General features: G+C 44.6%; 1 protein-coding gene across 5 annotated transcripts in view; it reads left to right on the top strand.

The window, feature by feature from the left end:
* The window catches only part of FHOD3 (formin homology 2 domain containing 3), a 456,738-nt gene that overhangs the window by 195,086 nt on the left and 248,720 nt on the right, over positions 1 to 12,932 (top strand). For all 5 annotated transcript variants that reach the window (XM_044243141.1, XM_044243140.1, XM_044243139.1 and 2 more), the window contains exon 5: positions 6,366 to 6,471. In XM_044243141.1, the coding sequence (XP_044099076.1) occupies positions 6,366 to 6,471 (106 nt within the window). The remainder of the gene's footprint in view (positions 1 to 6,365; positions 6,472 to 12,932) is intronic.

Below are 12,932 nucleotides of genomic sequence, written 5' to 3'. Positions count from 1 at the left end.
GGTTACATGCATGCGTGTTTCTGTGCTGGTGGTGAAGATTCCGTGGTGAAGTGTCCGTGTTCTTTTCTGCTAACTTCACATACGACATGCTGCATGTGTCGTACTCCAGCTTGTTTAATAACGTGGGCCAGGCGTAGCCACGATGGGCTGGTGTGGCTCTGGGTGTTCTCGGGTATGAATACAGCGCAAGTAGCCCTGTGCGTTCTTCTGTTGGCAGGCAGTTTGCTTTATCCGCAGTGTTGGCTCTGTTACAAACCATGCTGCTCAGGACATGTCCCTTGTGCATATGTGTATGTCCCACTTTCAGGATCCGTTTTTTCCTTTGCTCCTAAGCCTCTCCTCTTTCCCTGCCCTGAGGAAGTCAGGAGCCTAGGACGGGAGTACAGACAAGCTCCAAGCTGCTCACTTATGAGAGACTGCAGAGGAGAGAGAGAGCGAGTGAGCCAGGGGAGGAGAAAGAGGCTGCTGCCCTGGCAGAGTCAGGATGGCACTCGCAAGAGCTGGTGTCTCTATGGGCTCATTGCTCCTTCTGTGATGGTTTTGGACCCTAGGGAATATAGGGTCCACTTCCCTTCAGCTCCTGTCTTAGCCACATTCTTAAAAAACTTTCATCATCAGTGATAGTTGTGTCAGAGAAGCAGTGCCCCTTGTGGATGTCTTCCTGAGAAGGGATTGGCAAAAAGACAGGTCAACCATCCATGCCATCTGCACATTTTCATGCTGCTGGTCCTTAAACTTGTTCAACCACGCCCGCACCTTCTCCCTGAGCAGAGTCCCTTTTCAGGGTGGGCATTTCTGGACATGATTCCTCTCAGCTCTCCTGACGGTTACGGTTGGGAACCTACCGTGTCATCGCCCCCTCATGCTGCACATCTCTGAGATACTTGGGGTTGGGGTCTGCCTTCAGGCTGTTAGTTCTGGAAAAATTGCAAACAGCTGTCCTGGGGCACTGCCAGCTTTTGGTTCTCTATCTCAGTCTGTTCTTTAATTTCCTACCAGAGACGTTTGAGGAAATTATTCTCCTGATGGTTCCATGCAGCATTCTGGATTACATCTGGAATTCTCAGTATAACCTGGAAGCCCTGTGGATGTGGCCTTTGCTGCCCACTTCTTTGACCTTGGCTGCATCCTAAATTCTACTCACAGTTGCCTTCTAGGGGCAAGCCATACTCTTCTGCACCTTTGCCCTTGGACCCACTGATTCTATGCCAGAATATGTTGCCACCCCACGCCCATTCTCTGTGTCTCTCAGTTTATCTCCTGCTGTCCCGTCCTGCTAGGGTACCTCTCCCTAAGTGACTCCTCTCGGTCCCTTCAAATACCTCTGATGTTCCCTATATCTGGTATAGAACTTAAGATACTACAGGGCATCCATCTGAGTCTAGCTATATACAAGCTCCCTGGATTTCATCGCCAGGTCTTTGGGGTGAATGGACTAGGTGAATTGGATAGTCCTCTAGAAGATGCCTATGTCTTCAGTCTTTAGCAATTTCCATCTGTATATCTCTCTGTTCCTTAGATGAACAAAACAAAACTTGTTTACCCTCGATTACTCCCTTCTTTTTAACTCAGATCCCCAGCTACGCTTGGGCTGGACTCATTGTGCCATCAGAGGGCCATGCTCCTGCCACTCCTCACCCTGACCCAGAGTTCCTCAACCTGCCTGCTGTTGCTGTTGAGCTTTGACTTCTTTCCTACCTGTGCTCACCTCATTGAGTGTCCCGCTGGTGGCTGAACTGAACAGAGAAGAGTTCGTTATTCCCAGTGGCTTTAAAACACTGTGATCTGTGTATGTTGAGTAAATCTGCTCTAAGAACAAAAACCACACACACCATCAGCTGTTCATAATGATCTTGTTGCTGCTGATGTTGTATTGCTATTCTGAGACTGGTGTGTGTGTTCTAGCTTTGTCATTCTTAGAGGTCTTCAGGGTTAGGATTCTTGGTGTGTGGGAGAAAGAAGATAGAATGGTAGAAGAAGGGTACTTGGGTGGCTCAGTAGGTTAAGCATCTGCCTTCAGCTCAGATCATGATCCCAGGGTCCTGGGATCAAGCCCTACATCGGGATCCCTGCTTAGTGGGGAGCCTGCTTCTCCCTCTCCCTCTGCTGCTGCTCCCACTGCTTCTGCTCCCTCTGTGTCTCTTATTAACAAATAAGTAAATAAAAATCTTTAAAAAAAAAAAAGGTAGAAGTGGTTAAGTTAAAAACTCTATATTCCTGAATTTATTTATTTACTTTTTAAAAGATTTTATTTGAAACAGAATGAGTGAAACCATATGGTATATGTCTTTCCCTGATTGACCTTATTTCACTTAGAATTGTATCCTCTAGCTTCATCCATGTTGCCACAAATGGCAAGATCTCATTCTTTCTTATGACTAATATTCCACTGTGTGTATGTGTGTACACACAGTGCATCTTTTTTACTCATTCTTCAGTGGAAGGACAATGGGTTGCTTCCATATCTTGGCTATTGTAAATCATGCTTCAGTAAACATAGGAGTATATATATCTTTTTGAATTAGTGTTTTCATTTTCTTTTAGTACATACCCCATAGTGGAATTACTGGATCATATGGTAATTCTATTTTTAATTTTTTTGAGGAACCTTCATTTTCTCCACATCCTCACCAGCCCCTGTTATTTCTTACATTTTTGAGTTTAGCCAGTTGGACATGCAAGGTGTTAACTCATTATAATTTTAATTTGCATTTCCCTGTTGATGAGTGATGTTGAGCATCTTTTCATGTGTCTGTTGGTCTCTTGGCCATCTGGATGTTTCCTTTGGAAAAATGTCTTTTTAGGTCCTCTGCTCTGAATTGGATTATTTGGTTTTTTTGTGTGTTGAGTTGTATAAGTTCTTTATATATTTTGGATGTTAACCCCTCATCGGATATGTCATTTGCAAATATCTCCTCCAGTTAGTAGGTTGCCTTTTTGCTTTGTTGATGGTTTCCTTCACCGTGAAAAACTTTTTATGTTAATGTAGCTGCAGTAGTTTAATTTTGCTTCTGTTTCCCTTGCCTTAGGAGATGTCTAGAGAAATGTTTCTAGGGCTGGTGTCAAAAAAAATTATTGCCTATGTTTTCTTCTAGGAGTTTTATAATTGCACCAAAAACAATAAATTCTCTATGTGAACTTTAGGATAATCAAACAATAATTGAGGGAGGGAGTATTGTTTGTAATAATCTTCTAGCTTATAAGTAAGGGAGAATAACAGAATTAAAGTATCACAACTTTGCAACCCTCAGTGAATGGATCAAGGCATTGAGCATAGCATAAAGCCTGCTTACATGGTGTAAATGAGATACAATCGTCTGTGGCTCCTCATGGGAATTTACATTATCACTGATGATGTGGTTAAGCCAACAAAATCAACTCTAGATCTCATCATGTCTCCATATGCAGCACTCTGATTGATAAATGATCTAAGAAGCGCATGTTAATCTACACCACATTGGTGCAGTCAACAAAATCCAGACTGTAGGCTACAGAGGACAAATAACCTAGTTTCTTTAACATATAAATTTCAAGGGGAAAAAAGGGTGAATTAAAAGCCCTTTAAATCCACAAGTGTGTCTTATTTGGATCGTGGTACAAAATGTAAAAAAATAAGACAAAGACACAAACACACAAAAACACAAAATGGTATTTATGAAACAGAATTTGGGTCACTGATTGGACATTTAATAATAAAGTATTAGTCTTTTTTATTGTGAGTACATAATTTTAAAATGAGTTTCTGCATCTTGGAGATGCATATTGGAGTATTTATGGATTAAATGATGTGATGTCTGGGATCCGCTTCAAATTAACATGGCAGCAGACAGACAAATTGGTATGGGATGATAGAAGAAACAGGATTGGTATGAATTGATTGATTGGCACCTGGGGTTCACTAAATTGTTCTGTCTTCTTTTGTATATGGTTAAAGTGTTCCATGGTGAGAAAACTTAAAAATAAAACAAAATAAACATGTTCGGGGTCTTTGTTGCATTTTCCTTCACCAAGTTTGTTCCGTAGTGTTAACTCTGAATTCTCAGGGATGTTGTTTCTACAATTGATTCATCAAACAGATATTTCTGAGCAGCCAGCATTCTGTAGGCAAGAAAGAAGGTGCCTGCTACCCGCGGTGTATAATCTGTTTGGAAGACCACACACGTGGGCACAGAACAGCTCAAACCATCATTGGGTGTTGAATGGATTATGCAGACTTCAAGCTCTCTGGGGCTTGGATCGCCTTCTCCCACGCCCACAGTCTGCATTTCCATCATCTCCTGTTTTCTACATGCAGGGGTTCTTTCTGGACCTTAGAGTATAAGCATGTAAAATACAAAGTCCCAGGTCTTTTGCATTGAGTTGAATGTTCCTTGACTAACAGACATTTAAAAAAATATATATATAACAGTTTAAAGTATGCCTAGTGTAGAAAATTCTGAAATGCAGGGATCATCTCTTATCAGTTGGTGTTAACCTTTTGACTTCATGCTAATTGGAAACCAATGTTTTAAAAATCATTTATTAATGCCTAAGTATTTCAGAATACATGTTCAAAATCTCAGGCATTGACAATTTGGAGGACATTCTCCACAATTTATTATCCATGAATGTTTATTACTTATTGCCTTATCTACATATGTACATAAATTGTAGTTAAGGTTCTGAATTTTTATAAACACTGTCTCCCCTGTTCGTGTTTGTCCCAAGGACCTTTGCTAGGCAGCCAACTCTGCTGTATTAATATTAGTGATTAGCTTGAGCGATTTCTTGAGAGCTTGTTCTCACTTTTTCACCATGAAGTCATGTGTGAATCTAGTTTTAGTTAAAGTAATAAACATTTGTTACATGCTTGGAAAAACTTTCTGACTAGACATGAGCTCATCTAAATGTTCACTTTTCACATATGCTGGTGGAAAAGGATATGGATGGAGGGAGAATTATTTTTATTTCCTTTATACATACGAGTGTAAAGTAATTTTCCAAAAACTCATGATATTGTCCCATTTTCCTTGCTTCCAAAACCATGATTATCTTGAAGTCTGAGTTAACACAGCTGCCTTTCATTACCTTCAGGGCACAGGCTTTGCTCCCCACCTCCCCCCAGTGCCCTCTGAACGTTGAGAGTGTTTTCTGGGTTCAAAGGGGGCCATCGCCTGGCCTGCCCACATTTAGGTCAAGTCCTCCATCCATATAATTGGAAAATGCCATAAAATCAGAATGAGGGGCTGATTTCACAGAGGGACAGGAGAATTATGCCCGTTTCTCTAAATTATCTTTTTCTTTTTTGGAGATAAACCATGGTTGCTGGCCATTCCTATAATAAAAACCATTCATTATTCCATTAAGCTTTCTACTATTTACATCACTGAGGTTTTTTTAAAAAATTAATTTTTGCTCTGTTGTTATAATTGAAGATGAATGTTCCAGTCTTAGGCTAGCTGCATTTGAGACCAGGCAGAGTCCAACTGAGGAAATCTCCTGAAGTAGTAGTGGAAAAATCCCTCTCCGAGAGCTCTCTAGGACTTGGTACTATAGAAAATGATGGGGCTGGCGGGACATAGGTGATCTCGGCCAATGTTTTGAGTCTTTATCTATAAAGAGAAGGTAGGCTTATGTCAGTGGTCCTTAAACTGGCTGCCCTAATTTCCTGGGGAATTTAGTAACAGAGCTGGGGCCCCAGCTCTAAAAACTCTGATGAAATCCATCTGCGCAGGGTTCTGCTTTCTCCTCCTTTTAAAAGTTCCCCAGGTAATCCTAGTGTGAAGGAGTCAGGGGTGAGGACCATCTGAGCACCCCTGAGTCACTGGGAGGATGCAGTAAGCACACATTGCTGAGCCTCACCGTAGAGATTTCTAGATAGGCAGTTGGGGTATTTGCATTTCTAACAAGTGCCCAGGTGATGCTCATGCCGCCTGTGGGTCTGGGCACTGCTCTTTGAGAACCAACGCGAGTGGCTTTGAATCCTCCCCTTGATGGTCTGTGCTGTGATCAGACATTTCCTGTTGCTGGAACCCAGTGAGCTTCATGTGGCCCGTCCCTGGGGACCTGTCGGGCAGCAGAGCCTGATTGTTGAAGAATGAAAAACAGAGCACTATAAATATTCCTGACAGGGGATTCATTTGCTGGATCTTTATTAGATCGTCCAGAAGGCAATCACTGGTCTTTGGCAACCAACAATGTGGAGACTGGTTGTAAAATTCCTCTGGCAATAGCTCTAGATGCCTCATTTGAATAGAGCAGAACAATCTTCAGAGGTCAGTCCGGCTTCAAAGGCCCGTCCGTAGTTTTAACAGCCTGGACGGAGGAGGGATGGGGACAGTATTTGAAGTTTGTTTTTTTATTTTTCCTCCCTCCTTTCCTGCCAGGATGACAAGGATTTGGTGCATGAATTTGTGGTGGCGGAAGGTCTGACGTGTTTGATCAAGGTGGGAGCTGAGGCAGACCAGAACTATCAGAACTACATCCTGAGGGGTAAGTTATGACATCCCTGTGGCAAGGGAGGCCTGGCAGTGCCTCTGGGAACTTGGATACCGAGAGCTTTTATTTCGTTTTTCTCTTAACTTGTTTAACTTTTCTTTTTTTTATTATTATGTTCAGTTAGCCAACATAGAGTACACCACTAGTTTTTGAGGTAGTGTTCAACAATTCATTAGTTGCGTATAACACCCAGTGCACATCACAGCATGTGTGATAAAGACTTTCTGTAGCAAAAAATAACACTCACATCAGGTTTTATCACTTCCTAAGAACTCATTAGTGACTGAGCTAACTTGACTGGTTTTTACCTCGCATCTCTTCCTAGTTACTAGGAAGAAAAAAAAAAAAGCTACTTCACATTAAGTTCTTGACAGTCTCTTTCATTTGGTAAGGAAAAGACCACACTAAGTGGGCCTGCATTTTAGCAGGAAGTCACCCAAAACCAAAGAGGCCAATTTATTTCCTGGGAAAAAGTTTTTTTTCCAACTTGGATTGTTAACTGGGAGCGTTTGTCAGAAGCTCACATTCCTCACTGGGTCCTCATGTTTCTGACTTGGTAGGTTTGGGGTGGGTCCAGGACTTGCACTTTAAAGAATGATTCTGAAAGCTATTGGTATAACTTTGCTTGCTTGCTTGCTTGCTTCTGTATAAAGTGAGGCACGTGTCGAGTCTGAAGCACTGAGCATTGTTCCAGTTCATAAAATTAATGCTCTCTGGTTACAGTATTTTTGTCTACCTTCAGATAAATAATTTTATTTGATCCCATAAAAATGTGGTAAGGGAGAGCAGGAATTATTAGTGCTATCTAAGAAATCAGTGATATCAAGGTTTGAGCTGCAAAAAGAGGTGTAATATCCTTCAGTCTTATCTCCAGTTTGCAACAGAAGGATTTGAGACTCAAAGCTGTGGAGCCGTTGTCAAATAATGTCTGTTTCTCTAGGACATGGTCAAGTAGGGGCAGTGCCCAGGCCTGTCCCACACGTCTCATCTCGGTTTTGTTCCCTCATCTCCGTGTATACCTGCAACCCCTCAGCTCCCATCTTCCACATTCACAGGAGGGGGGAAAAGAGTGCTTTTCCTTTTCCCTTGGGTGAAGGACAAGTATGTTAATTATGATTTAATTTCAAACGTCCATAGTTGGACTTGAATGAGACAGGCAGAGTGAAAACGTCTCGAGCTCCTGGTCTCTGGCTACCCAGCACAGCCAACCGAGGCCTCCCCTCAGGGACCCTGGCCCTGGGGAGCCACAGCAGCAGAAGGCAAGAGAGAAAATGCAGGGTTCATGAAGAAAAAAAAAATTAGGACATATTTTTGAGGCAATGCTGTTTCTGTTCTTGGTAAATGCCAAGTGTGTGCATGAGAGTTCCTCAGCTTCCCGGTTCTGCTCCACGGCGTTCTAGAAGCTAGGGCGTCGCCTCCTTTTGCCCCCCCGCCCCTTCCATCTTTTCCTGGGCATGTGGTAGATGCTCATTATGAGTTGTCAGCTTAAGGATGAATTTGGGTTCTATCCGTACTGTAGTTAAAACACGGAAGCTTCTATGGGGTGTGTAGACAGATGAACCCTACACTTGGTCCTGATGTTGCCTCCTTTTGCGGCTGTCTTTGTGTCTGAAGAGATTCTCATCTTTGGCTTTCCTTTCACAAAGGTCCAACTCCTAGAACAGGAAAAGGCACAGGGATAAGGGTGAGGGAAACTCCTCCAGTTTACTGTCCACCTGGCTTATGGATGTTTATAAGTCGAATGACCTGGAAGGAAAGAAACCGAAAATTACTTGATTTTGAATAGTGGGTTCACATGGTATGGATTTGTTGTTGTTGTTGTTCTGTTTAAAGCAAATACGCACACCTCTCTATCGAATTAATATTATAACCATCTACGTGTTTATCTTTCTTTTCTGACCCTTATCTAGGAGCATGTATAGATACGTCATTACACTGTAACACCAGGGTAGACCTCAACGTTGGTCTGCAGCCAAGCCTGGGTTGAGGGGAATAGCTCTGCTGGTTGGCATCAGCCCTTACGAGGACAGTCCCTTTTTTTTTTTTTTTTAAAGATTTATTTATGAAAGGGGGTGGGCACAGAGGAAGGGCAGAGGGAAAGGGGGAGAGAGAATCTCAAGAGTATCCCCCACGGAGTGTGGACCCCAATGCCGGGCGCAATCCCAGGACCCCAAGATCGTGACCTCAACTGAAATCAAGAGCCAGTTGCTCAACAACCGAGCCACCCAGGCACCCCAGGAAGGCCACATTTTTGTCAGAAGCTCCTTGTCTACAAGGAACTCTCTAAAAAGGGCTCTCTCTGCTGGAGACAGCAGAAGGGAAAGGCGTGACTCTAGGCCTGACGAATCCGGTTATCAGCACCTGCCACATAGCTGGAGTTAGGAGGAAAGAACTCAACCCGCCAAGAAAGCTGTTTCTAGTGAGCAGCCCTGCGGTGGCCCAGTAGGAGAGAGGGCGGGCCTCCCTGCCACGGAGGGGATTGTGCCGGGGCAGAGGCGCTCAGTGGCTGTACAGGGCCCCAAATGGTGAACTGTGCAAACTGTGCTTCCTGGTCAGGAAAGATGGAAAGATGCAGAATCCTTCAGCGAGGCTCTCTACCTCAGCGCTTCTCGTTAAAGTGGCAATGGTTTGACTCCTTATTTTATTTTATTTTATGTTTTGTTTTATTTTATTTTTAAAATTTTGGCAATGGTTCATTAATTGGCATTTAGCAGTATCAGGAAGGTGCCCACATCTGCTACCGAACTTTTGAGACTCCGAACACTCAAGCCCAACCAGGGGAGAGTCCTGTCGACCATGTGCTATTTCTCTGTGTAGAAAACATCACTGATGGAAGACCCTCGCTGCAGACACCCCTTCCTTACGCAGGAGAGGGCTCTGCATTTTCACTGCTGCCGCCAGGGCCTTGCCTTCTGAGCTGTCTTTTCCAGTCGTGTTTGTTGACTGAAGGCTGGAGGCTTCCCGGGGGGTTCCCTGGAGAATGAGCAAGGGCTCGCTCCCATTCAGGTGACTCCAGGATGTTCGGTTTCTCACAGAGTGGAGGTGCCTTTGCGTGCCTTTCCCATGTCCGCTAAATCTCAAAAGCCTCCCGGTGAGCAGGGCCCCGTGCGCAAACCTCAGCCCACTGTGACATATCTGACTAGAGCCCATGCCAGGAAGGTACCTTCTGAGGAATGCAAATGACAGATTTCTCAGTGTGCCTTTTGTGTTTTTATATAAGGAAACTATCATTTTTCCAAGCCCGCATGTTGAGTCACCCCTTTCCGACTTTGAAGAACTTCCCCTGTGGGCTTTTTAAGGTTGTGATCAGCCATCAGTAGCCGCCAGACATTTGACATCAAGGACAATCTTTGAATTGCCTCCTTGTCCAACCACACTTCAACCATACTACCTTGGGTGAGGTATGGTGAGGCCAGCTGTGGATCTGGAGAGAAACTGCAGAGTTTGATAGTTTTGTAACTCACAGTTCCTGGGAAGAACACAGTGTGCCCCACAGAGGCCACTCAGGAGAAGCGTGGGGGTCAGTCCCAAGGCAGAGGGAGAGGGCAGGCATCTGTATTGTGGTTTCCATGGGGGGAGCGGGCGAGATGGGGTAACTCTCAGGACGGGCTGGTGTGAATAATTGCTGTGGGCCCTGGGGCAGTTAGGTTGGAAATATCATGGCATAGTGTGTGAGAGCTCGCCAAGGCAGGTGGCTGGGGGTGTGCACTTGACCTGCTGGAAAAGAGCAGACCGACCTCTGCCCCTTGCCTCAGAACTGCATCAACAGGTGGGCGTTTGGAAAACAGTATTGCAACCCATAAAGTGGGCTGTTTGGTAACTGCTGTGGAGGATAGTGTGCCCTTCATGAAATTACCTTAGGAGCTCTGCTCCATGAGAGCACATGTGAGTTCTTCAGTTCCAAGGGAAACAAGAGCATTTGGAGAACCCAGGGCTTTCCACATCTGCTTTTAGAACTCGATTAATTTATCTTTCTTTTTGTGCTCAGCCGTCTGTCAGCCTTTTTTTTTTTTTTTTTTTTTTTTTTTTTTTTAAAGGCCCAGGAATTTGTTGCTTTTAGTAGAGGATGTATCTGCTGAGAGGTAAAGATGGGTTTTGAGTTATGGTGTTAGTCAAGAGCTCTCCAAAAATGTGAGCCGGCTGCTGGGAAGAGGTCTAAATGCACAACATGCAGAAATAATATTTATCTGACTTATTATTCTTGGATGGTTCTAGCGAATGATCTAAAGTTTTTCGTGATAGCCCGTCTTTAATAGAAGTCTCCTGGGGAATTTTGTACCTCCCAATTATTCTTATTAAAGTAGGACCTAGAATGGTATATTCCTGGGAACTTTGTGCACCCATACTGGGCCTTCACTGTGGGCCCCATCGGGCCCTGGGGATGGGACAGTGAAACCAGTGGGCCCTGGTGAGGCTCGCTGGGGGGTGCTGCACACGGGCCACTCCCCCTGTTTTGTTTCCTACAACTCACATATTTAGAGAGTGTATGTAGGTGATCTGCTTCGGGGAGGAGAAAGAGAGGAGTAGACTCTGTGAGACCAGCTGCCTTTTCTGGCTGTACTTCAAGGGAACCTGCTTCTTCAGGGCTAGTTTTACACGGAGAAATTTGATTTGATCATTTCATGTAAAGCAAAGTCCCTGTTAATCATAAAACACCTCCATCACTATCACCGGCTGGATAAGGTCTGAAACTACCGTAGCTCAGCCTTTTCATTTTATTTGTCCCTATAATGGATCTTAAAAAATGGTTTAATGCCTGTCAACATTTAAAAATTGGAACATTTGACCTAAAAAAAATAAAAAGTCCAAATTTCAGATTTCTTTGGGAAAAACCGGAACCAGAGAATTTCAGTGCTTTGCCAAATATCACTTAACTGTATTCCACTCTGGGGAAAGAAAAATGCCTTCCATGTTAGGGGATCTCTTAATGAGGTTTAAGACTCCCGGCCAGGAGGTTTTTATCGGCTTCGGCAGAACCAGGAATAGACATGTTATAGACGGCGTGGAAAGAGATTCGTGATCTTAGGAGGTGGTTGTACAAAATGATCAAATGGTGTTTGAACCCAAATCCTTCATCCTGGAAAAACTTAGAAGTTTGTGTTTTGGCATTTCAAAACAAGGGAGGAGGGTAGAGGTTTTGGCTCAGACTGCAGACAGGGAGTGTAGGGAGGGGCCCAAACTGGTCCCAGGGTGGTGGGGATGGGAGCAGGAGTGGGGAGCTGCTCACTTCCTGAACTAAGCTCAGGTCCTGGGCCAATGTGTTTTCTACTGAACAGCCTGGCTTGACTCTCTATCCCCATACACACTGGTCCTGTGGTGCGCTGACCTGTCCTGGCAGCACCTTCCTCTCCTGAGATGAGCGCATAAGAGTGCTCAGTCAGGACTTAAGGCAGCCATGTGGCCGGGCTTTGATGGGGATGACACAGGGGCACAAGTGTCTGGGTGGGGGTCTGTCACCAGCGCCTGGGGGTTGAAGCCAGTGTCCGTGATAGAGCTTTTCCTCACTTGATGTCCCTCCTCGTGCTAAGTCCGTGTGACAGGGACTGTTCTAGCAGGGAATCATGTTGGCTGGCATGCATTGGCAGCCCACGAGGCCGAACTGAACTGGCAGGTTTTTGGTTTTTTTTTTTTTTCCCCCAGTAGAGTATGTCAAAAATTTTTTAAATAGAAGGGACATTAAAAATTGGGGGATTTGGACATAAAATTATGGATTTCTGGCTTCTTTTTGAAAAACCGTATGCTCAAGCCCACACAGGGTCCTCATTGTCGTGTGGCCACCCTTAGCTTGAGTTAGAAGCAGCTGTTGCCTTGACATGGGGCCCACGGGCTCTCTATACCTCCGTCTCTACCTCCTCATTTTGTGTTGCTCCTGGGTTATTTCACCTATGTCATTGCCTCTGTGCCCTGTAGGCACGGAAGTTTGAAATCTTTGACGGATGACATCACAGTCGGTGAAACTAGGAGTCCGGTGAGGGAAATTGGAAGAGTCTAATTCTTTCACAGCTGGGCATAAGTTGTGATGTTGCCATTACTCTGTGAACTTGGCTCTCAAGTCTGACATGAGTAAGTGTTTTCATTCTACCCCACCCCGGCATTTCTCACTAGGTGCAGAGCTCAGCAGTGGCCTCTGCCTTCTCCCCCACCAAAGGCTTTACACGAGTATTATCTAGGGAGAGAGATCGTTTCACCACACAGATAGTGGCATCCTCCAGTCTGAATGGCCAAGCGGGATAAATGGAGGCTGAGGGTAGGTAGAGCTGCTTACTGAGGCCAGTAGATGATGACCCTGTTGGACACTTGCTGCCTTAGTTGTTCTCGTAATGTGACAGAAGCAAGACTTTATCTCCCTCCCAAATCATGTGCCCTGGGATCCACTGCTGAAAGTCCTTATTGCCCACTAATCAAAGGAAGGGTCCAGGTGTGCCAGAGATGAGAATGTCAGTGTCAAGGCTAGC

Source organism: Neovison vison, chromosome 3 (assembly GCF_020171115.1).
Source record: "Neovison vison isolate M4711 chromosome 3, ASM_NN_V1, whole genome shotgun sequence".
In the NCBI taxonomy this organism is placed as follows: Eukaryota; Metazoa; Chordata; class Mammalia; order Carnivora; family Mustelidae; genus Neogale; species Neogale vison.
The sequence above is the reverse complement of the archived record's forward strand: the minus strand, read 5'-3'. Positions and strand labels throughout refer to the sequence as shown.